The sequence below is a fragment of the Danaus plexippus genome, chromosome 11, assembly GCF_018135715.1.
Source record: "Danaus plexippus chromosome 11, MEX_DaPlex, whole genome shotgun sequence".
Classification (NCBI taxonomy): domain Eukaryota; kingdom Metazoa; phylum Arthropoda; class Insecta; order Lepidoptera; family Nymphalidae; genus Danaus; species Danaus plexippus.
In genome coordinates this window covers 8,898,182-8,908,273 of record NC_083544.1, presented here as the reverse complement: position 1 = coordinate 8,908,273, position 10,092 = coordinate 8,898,182, and the positions used below count along the sequence as shown (strand labels likewise).

Below are 10,092 nucleotides of genomic sequence, written 5' to 3'. Positions count from 1 at the left end.
TTCGTCTGATGAGTGAGAGAGCAGGTTGCCCTTTTCCTATTTCCACCCTTTCCTGCCATTTCTTTATTCCCACCCCTTCCTTCTCCTCAACAACCAAGGTTAGCAACGCATCTGCAACAGAGATGTTGCGGACGTCCATGGGCGATGGTCACTACTGCCCATCAAGTAGGCCATCTGCTCGTTTGCCATCTTTCACATTAAAAAAAAACAAAAATATTTATTTAAAACTGATAATATAGCTCCAATTTTAACTTACAATTTGATTGAATTTTAATTCGTGACTGATTTAAAAAACTATTAATCATTGCGATAAGCAGTAATATAATCATGAAATGATCTAGATCACGTTAAAAAAGTCCTCATATACTCAGTTTTTGAAGAGGATCAGTAACACTTACTTATATAGTGTGTATCGTGGTGCTGAGACCGAACAGAAGTGAGTCTAGACTAAGCAGTGACCTTTAGACCACTACACGTTGTAAAAGGCATGTCTAGTATTCACCCAGTCTACGTAAAGCTTTCGTTCTTGATACGCTCGTTCCAGACATGGGCTCATGTATACGACAAAAGGTCTAATGATATAAAAGATTGAAGTATTAAGAAATGTAAAAAAAATACATATGAAATATTTATATTATTTACCAGAGCGTATCGAAAAAATTTTTGCAAAATAAATTCTCAGACGACAACTAGATAATAAAACAACTTTGCAAGTTTTGATACTTTATATGAGGTTGTTAACCTCTAAAATGGTCGAAAACTAGTTTAACTCATTAATCGTGTCTGCTTAATGGAAATTAAATGATAAAAGTAATGATTATACCTACTTTATCAAGTTTGGCAAGAGCAGTCGGGGAAATGTACATTGTTTTATATATAAACTTCTCAAGACTCTTTAGTGACTATTCAAAATATTAATTGCGTGGGCACAGTTTTTTATATTTTTTCACGTCAATTTTAAAATATTGTCCATTTGTACTCAATATTCACATAAACCTCAAACTTTATCTTAGGGCAATTGTATACTCTTCTATAGGCACTGTTTTAATAAAAAAGCGACGTAATTGTTGCTCACATAAATGGTTTTATACAATTTATAGTTCTAGATACAAATTGAAGTCACTTCGTAAAGTTTTTTTTCGTTTTTCGTTGTTGGTCATAGTAGTTATTCCACTAAAATGATATTTATAATGCAATTCCTTATTTTTATTATTAATTTACGAAACGCATTCGTGCATATAAAACCAATGTCACTTCCTACTTAGTCATATCGAAGGAAAAACTCGCAGTATAAACATTAATTTAAAAGTCAGTCACTTATTATTGAATGTAGTTCGTGTTTTAAAACAACTGTGAACAGTTATAAATGTGTATCGTCAATAAACTCGCAAATAAAATATAACCGGTTGTAGTTCTGAATAATCAGAATGGTTTAAATGAAAACAGTGAATGAAAAATAATTTAGTATCGTTTTAGCCTTCCACGCAGATATATTAATATGGAAATCGGTCTTAGAAGTTTTTTGATTATTTCACTTGTTGGATTTAGTTTGTATTCGTGCCTTGAACCAACTTATTATGATACTTACACTGGATATGTTTTGTCGTTAGAAGAAGTCAAAGGCCACATTAAAAGAAATAGTTCAGAGTAAGCTATTATACGTAAACATGTATATTATATTTTTATAGTAAAAAACCAGTTTATATATTTTACACTTTTTTTTGGTTTAAGGTTTTTTAATATACTAAGTGAAAATTAATGTTATTTTGTTAAGTTTACAAAGTTCCATTAGTAACATGGAAGGTGCGATACTTTTATATTGTTTATATTACATGTTGCGAGTTTTATTTTAAATAAATATGTATTGTTTGAAGACAGACATCGTCACTCTAATGATTAATTATTATTTTAAAAATAGATGGTGTGTGAGTGAAGTGTTACCATGTAACCCACAAGAGACAAGGCGACTGGATGGAACCTGTAACAACCTCAAGCACCCCAACAGAGGAGCCTCGCACACCCCGACATATAGGCTGCTACCAGCCCATTATGATAAGGGTAAACTATAGTTAATTGTATTAAGACTCTTCATGTTACTTTATTTTCAGCATGGCTACTAACTAGCATATTGTGTAGTAATTCGCATACTTTTATGAATGACAGAGTTTTTTTATCAGGGTCTGTTTCTCACTTTTATACGTTATTAAAAGAAAATCTTATGATGTTTAAAAAAAATATAAGATCAAATGTTACTTGTCAAAGCAAAATTAAATATTTTTTATTATTTTGTAATGTACACGTATCTGGAGTTATAAGCAAGTGAATGATGTAATATTTAGTCGCGAATATAAATAGAGATTTTGTTTTAGATTTTGAGCCAAGAAAATCCAAGAGCGGTAAACCTCTGCCGCTATGTAGGAAAATCCGTACGTCAATGTTAGCCGAGGGGAGAGTCCCTGACACCGAATTGACACAGCTATTGTTGCATTTCTGGGTATTTGTTTCGTCTGACGTGTTATCATTGCATGATACAGGTAACATTATTGTCTATTTAATAAAGATTTTAATTATATATTTACTTATAAAATTATTAAAAAAACATTTGTAGTAAACTACATTTTATGGAAACCATATTGCTGTCAAGAGAGAGGGAAGACAGACAAGGGTTGTATTCCGAACATAATCCCTGAAGATGATCCTGTTCATCGCTTCTCTTCTATCCGCTGCATGAACTTAACAAGACCTTGGAGTTACCAATCTACAGGATGTTATAGAAATGACACTACCCCAGAAAGAGTAACTATGAATATATTATACATACAAAATTTATCAATTTAAGTTACAATATATAAGTAATTATATTGATTCCTTTTCTTCTAGATAATAACAGCTAGTCCCGCATACGATTTATCTCACGTGTATGGTCTCTCTTTAAAATTAATAAATGAAAAGCACAGAAGTTTTAAAAATGGTATGCTCAAGTTTGAAGTTGAAAATAATATGATATGGCCCCCAAGCACAAAGACTCCAGTCAACCTATGTCTTCTTAATCAAAAACCGAAGGAAACTCGTTGTCATGATACTCGTAAGTTATCTATTAAATCGAATTTTTATCCGACTTTATCTTTTTTTCAATCCATCATTAAATATATATACATATATCGATTGCAGCTGAATCGGGTTCCAATAGTGTACTGGGTCTTAATCTTTTTGTCATCTGGACTTGGCGTTTTCACAATTTCGTGGCATCAGAACTATCAAGAATCAATCCTTGCTGGTCTGATGACAGACTCTTCTTCACAGCCAGAGATATCGTCATTGCTTACTATATGCAGATGTTCTATTATGAATTGTCACCGACACTGTTGGGTAAGTTTTACTGTAGAATATGTCAATTTCTATTGAATCGAGTCCTGGTTCTACGTATTACTTAATTAACAGTAAAAGTATATTAATTACTATTTACTTGGGTAAAAATAAATTATGTTTAAATTTCGGAAATTATTGCGAAATTACTTCACAGAAATACATGAGTTTGCTTCCTTATATTTAAAATTTCCGAGAAAACTTAATGTTTGAATGAACGCATGAATTTAATATTGCCAATGTTTATTGCAACTATTTTAAGTCTCTGAGTCCATTCGAGCTTAAATTAAGTTAAGAGATAAGTTTTTCAACAAATATTTTTTACATTATTTTCCCGTACTAATATAGAAGAATATTGGTTTTAATTTTATAAGGCTAGAATATTCTTAGTGGTAGTATTTAAGATTTGATAAAAAGATATGATATTCCTCTGATTTTCTTAAATCCCTTGATTTCGACCTCTAAGGTAACAAATTTAAGTTACAATAGCTTCCGAGTGCCAAATATATGACATGATCTACACAGATTGATGTTAGATTTTTTGCATGTATGTAAGATCTTAATACTGTTCAAGTGAAAAAATTCTAGAATATGTATTTACTGTAAGTATATATCCGTTATAATAAAATTACATTGTATTTATGAACCAATATGTGCTTAGTGTTAATATACTTATTAGATAATTATAATTTCAATTTAACGTTTAATAAAAAATGTCTAAGGTTACGAAAATCTTCTTCGAGACGGAGTTCTTTCACCTTTCAAAGACTTTAGAGATTTTTACAAGGAGGATCTCTTGCCACAAATATCTATAGAATATCCTGTGGTTCTTAGATGGGCTCACACTATAACTGAGGGAGTACTAAAGTAAGTCGAATTTATATTCATTTTATCAAATAATTTAAAACTGGCTTTATAAGCACATTACGAAATATATTTTCTTCTAAGTATTTGCGGTCTATGTGCATCGTATTTTATTCATTTAAATTTATTTCATTACAAGTATAATGATAGTATATTATTATTTAAGAATGTACGACGCAAAAGGAAATTATTTGAACGAGACAAAGATCGTCGATTTAACATTAAGAACGGGATATTTAGTTGAAAATTTAGAATTCATCACACATGGTGCATACAGGCAGCCGGCTGCTAAGAATGATGGAATTGTCGATCCAGATGTGAGTATATACTCATAAATATTAAATAGGAAAGTTTACGGAAGAGATTGTCTTGACATGAAATGTAAAAGAAGTCTTCTTTAAATATCTAAAACTATATGTAGCATGAATTTTTAGTTATAGGTAATTTCGTTGATGGGCTAATTAAGAGTGGGTTTTATGATATACGATATGGTAGTGGTTTTAAGAAAGTGACTATTGTATGAGTGGTTATGAATAATACAAACATTTATTTATCACAGATTTCAGAAAAAGGTCTCGGGCCTCATCAAAGAGCATCCGATTTACCAACAAGTGATATGTGCAAGAATCGTTACTTTGGGTTGGCACCTTATATTAAGTATAGAAAACTGTGCTCGGGAGTAGATTACCGGAGTTTTGATGATTTAATAGAAGTCATGGATCCAGAAGTAAGTAGCAGATATAAAAGTTAATGAATACACAAGTATAAATTATTCACCTTCACTGACATTTCTCAAGGATATATAAAGTAACATTGTAAAAAAATTATGAAGTAAAGATAAACATCGTAATAATAACCGGAACGGTTAATACACCCTGTTGTTTTAACTTTTAACAGTGACCTTGCTTATTATAATATTACCACAATAACAAATGTTTTGTTTCTGCAAGAAAAAAAACAGTATTTTATATACGTTTTCACAAATCAAATTATAATGACTTCCAGAGGATAGAGATTCTAAAGGAATTGTATGAACACGTTGAAGACATAGATTTAATGGCTGGAATATATTCAGAGAGGTATGTTCAAGGAGGTCATGTTCCCCTCACCCTGTACTGTGTCGTCGTAGAACAGATGATGAGGACGATGATGTCTGACAGACATTGGTACGAGAGACCGAATAGACCGAACGCGTTTACCAGAAGTAGGTTTAGAAGACATAATCATAGTCCATTAACAAAGCGGTTGCATGACAATAATAAATATTGCAACATTTCAGATCAGCTGTTACAGATTAGAAAGGCATCTGTAGCTCAGATGCTATGTTTGGTTGGAGATGGAGTGACACATATACAGCCTCATGCTTTCTCTATGCCAGGGCCCGGGTAAGACAATGATTTATACATTTATTTTTAATAGTTAAATTCAGATATTCACCATGAACGAATTTGATGGAATGAATGATTTAGTAAAAAACATTACAATATAACCTTGTCAGTAGTTTTTTTAAATTATTTGAATAATACTTTATTTTAAAAAAGTAAAAATGTATTCAATGTTAATGATGATTTCAGGAATGAGATGTGTAGCTGTAAAATGATCGAGAAAATCAATTTTTGGGCTTGGAAAGATACAAGTTGTGGATTAAGCAACGCATAACTTATATGGGATGTTTAGTCTATGTTAGCATTTTTTTAATTTTGATTTATATACGTTCTTCGAAATCAAATTTAAAAAGTATATACTTTATTTTGGACATCTTTTATGAAATCAGTGCAAAAATATAAGATTTTAACAGAATAGAAAATATCTGTCTTTTTTTGTATACAAAATAGTTTAACAAGAAGTTCAAAGCTATTTTACATTTAAATTAGTATCTTTAAGAGATAATTGGAAGCTGTATTAATTTCTTCGTGCTGATAGGGATCATTCCCTTCGTTCGAGTGGAAAATTGGCAGAGAACTCATTAAAGGTGGAATTGTAAAAGTCGTTCCAATGTATTTATTCTGTTTATATAAAAGTTATTTATCGATCCATTAAAATTTCAAGAGTATTTGGTTGTATTCTAGAAACAACAAGTATTAAATATTTTTGCCTATTCTTCATGTCAATATCATAATTGTGAATAAATTGTAAAATATGTACTTCTACATAATTACGGATATAATGGAAAGGATAAACTTTTATTATGTTGCTTTGATATACAGTTGTTTTTTTTTTACTTAAGCTATAATCGTTTTTATATACAACGAAATATATGTGTTTACAACTCTGCGATATTTAATGGTGAGTTGAAAATGGGATATACACGCTGGTTTGAAGAGAAAGGATTCTTCAAGCTTTATTTGTCGAAGTAATTCCCATGCCGTAGTTTTCACTTCGGGCTTAAAATTTATGAAGTGGTTCCAGACGAGTACAGTTTGGGTGTGTATAAACGATGCTCCCCGCTTTGAAATTCACTACCACGAGTGCTGGTTGATGGCTGGTTGGTGGCGTGCTCCACACGTGGTCTTATGTTCAAACCATTTTCCGAGTCCACTTAACTGGCTATGCAAACCCATTCATGTATACCAATATGTTTAACAAATGTCTGGCAATAATAATCTCGCTTCTTAGACAACATAATTATAATTAAAACATATTTTTCGTGTAGTTCCAATAATCACTCTAATACATTTCTAATTCTTAACATTTTTAATGCACTTTTTATAAATCAACATAAAGGAATATATCGTTTACTGTGGTAACAGCATCGTACAAGTGCACCGAGACTGGTAATATTTAAATATAACGTTGGTGTATGATAATCCGTGTTTGCTGAGATGTAATCCGACGGTTAGCACGCAATATATTTCTTTAGAATCAGTTTCATATTTGACTGATCCCTCCAACGCGGGGTCGGCGATATTAACTGTTTGCTTAAAGGTTTTAGCTAATCGCAGTTTAAATGACACCACCCCTGTCGCAGGATTTTAAACCTAAACCTGTTTGTCATACAACGCATTTTTCGAATTATATTTCATAAGCTTCAATAAAAGAACGTATACATAGATAATATTGTCAGTTTGTTTTTATTGAACCATGAATTCGGAATGACCGCTCTATTACAGATTCCGATCACAGGAGGAATCGGTTTACATTTGGGAACATTTCGTACGTGACGGTGACAAGTGCCGCCGTTTAATATAAACAAAAGTTTTGTAGCATGAAACCTTAACATATGTATATGATTACGTATTATAGCCATTTTAGTAAATACATACCTAATACATACGAGATCAAAATTAACCAACAGCTTTGTTGTTGGCAATAAAATTAAAATCAGGAGTAGCATTTTTAAAGAAATGATTATTTATGAGTTAGTTGTACTTCAACCTATCTCAAAAGCCACTCCATTAGCATAGTATTTCCCTTTGAATATTATATTTGAAACTCAGAATGCAGATATTCTGTGAGCAGAAATATTAATTAAAACCGACGACAGGCAGCGTAAAGTGAGTCGAATACTGTAGAGGTGTCAACGTTTTACGAAATGTAAAACGTTCTCCAAGGAACACTTTAACAACTTGATAATTATTATTTGCTTTGGGTTTTTCACAGCTACATAGCTTTATATGCAAAATGTATACGTTTCTTTATTTTCTACTGTCCCTGTCTAATTTAAAGTAAAGATACGACACACTGTCGGACCGTACATATGAATAATGCATGCGACACCACAGCTCTATCTTATGGTAACGAGACAGAAGTATCGCTGCGGGCTGCGGCTAGTTAAAATAGTAACCAGACAGGTGCGAATACATATGGTGCATTGTGAGGATCAACACTATTGAATTTGTACTACTAAATGTCTTCATGTTTTAAATGAAATAACACGAGAAACTTGGGTGGAATTGAAAGGAAGTATTTATTTTATTATTAGTAACATTGTTAGCAGGAACACAAGATCTTAAAATAGTTTTAGTAGAAATATAGTAACGAAACAGTATCCTGAGAATAAAATTGTTATATGTACAATGTATATTATTTGCTAATACTCATTTCCAAATTTCCATACAGACCACCAAAAACAACGCCACATCTGTTTCTGCCATAATCTTTATCGGTGGGATTTGCACTTGATTTGCATATTCCTAAATTCTGTGGACATTACTAGATATTTTGTTTGTTATTACATCGCTTTATCACTGTTATGTCAATGCTCTGATTTGCTTTACAATTAATCAATTATTTGTTACTGAATATTATTTTAATGACTATGTTATTCCAATAAGACTGGAATTGCCTAATACCTTCAGTTGAACAAACTGTGGATTGTTAAGTTTGACATGTTCTTCTAAGACAATAATAATAATTTATTGTAATCTTTTGTGATAGAAAACGTAACTACGAATGTGTTAGTCTAATTCCAATCAAAGAAATTGAATTTGTTTAGCGTAAACCTATACTGTTGCATTATATATAACCAAGGCGCTAGTCAACATTTAATAAGTAATTAAGTATTGTTGCTCGTGTTTCACTGACAAACATACGAACATCACAACTCAGTATAATGTATGATTGTATGGAAAGCAACTGAATATCTATCGTCTAATTAGTACCACAACTGATCTGCTTATAAACAAACTTTTGAATTCTTCCAAGTGAACAAACTCAAACTGTTTGTAATGACATGCCTAACCGACGTCTTCGCACTCGCGCGCATTAAACGAATAATATTTGACAAGCTCTATTGCCATTAAGAAACTCCCGATGGACTCTATTACATTAGTGTAGATATTATAATTCATCGATGACCTGAAATCCAAGTGCAAATCAAATTTGCGCTTACCTTTGCATTACCAAACCCTGGGATCAGATTAATATCAATATATTGTTTGATTTTCAACCCTATTACGTTCTACTAAAGGTTATAAAGTATACTTCGACTCAATGTAGCTTTGGTTCTTGACTTATGAATAGGCAATAACTCGTCTAGAACCACCACTGGCTGCTATGTACTGGTTAATGACAGCTGTACAGTTGAGTTATGCAGATTAATGCCAATTGTGTGTTACAGTTTAAAGACAGCTTTTTGTTTTAATAAAGCTAACCAGGGCTTTAAAAGCACATCCCTAATATTTTTTATATATTCCGGATAGTTCAATGAAGCGGAATGTTATTCGTTTAAAACTTTTGCATTTGCAACATAGTAAGATATAGCTATCGTTTCGCAATCAATGAGTCCAATCTTAAACGAAGCCTAGTTTGAAGCCAGTAATTGTTTATACTTAAATAATATTTCTACGTCCCTCGGGGCGCCTCCGTCTAACTGTTCAGTTGTAAATAACGTTCTGTACGACACCTTAAACTAACTAATTTATGTTATTACCAACCTTTCACAATCGGTTTTATGTTTTGTAACTCGAAATGGCAAGTTTAAGGTATAATTTGTTTTTTTTTTATTTATTATTGCAGTTACTACTGCAGCTAACTACTACTACTACTAGTAGTAGTTAGATTAATAATAGTTATACAAATATAAAAAATCTCAATTAAGTATTTATTTCACTCATACTTACATAGTATAAAATTTCTTTCATCCAATGCAGTAGATATAACAACACTTAATCAAAAACAATAAATAAACAAAAGAAACAAAATCATATGGCGGAAAAAATTAAAAATATATCTTTTTATCAATAAATTCCAATCTGAAATCAAATATGATGTTACTTTAACACGGTAACCATCCGGATCCGATCGTCTAAGTCCCATTTTTCCGGACGAATGATCCACGTTCGTACCGGACGAGATCGTCCCATTTCACTCCACACTACATTTCGTCCTAATCATGTGACAAACATTTCAATCGCTTTAGAT

At 31.7% G+C, this 10,092-nt stretch overlaps 1 protein-coding gene across 1 annotated transcript; it reads left to right on the top strand.

The window, feature by feature from the left end:
- The first annotated feature begins 1,344 nt into the window (after positions 1–1,344).
- LOC116765809 (peroxidase-like) lies at positions 1,345–6,438 on the top strand. The gene is made up of 12 exons (XM_032655402.2): positions 1,345–1,647; positions 1,919–2,058; positions 2,370–2,534; positions 2,609–2,796; positions 2,881–3,085; positions 3,172–3,369; positions 4,089–4,233; positions 4,397–4,547; positions 4,790–4,957; positions 5,236–5,434; positions 5,510–5,615; positions 5,805–6,438. Exons 1-12 carry the CDS (start codon positions 1,499–1,501, stop codon positions 5,887–5,889), a joined length of 1,899 nt encoding a protein of 632 aa, XP_032511293.2. The 5' UTR covers positions 1,345–1,498; the 3' UTR covers positions 5,890–6,438.
- The last annotated feature ends 3,654 nt before the right edge of the window (positions 6,439–10,092 follow it).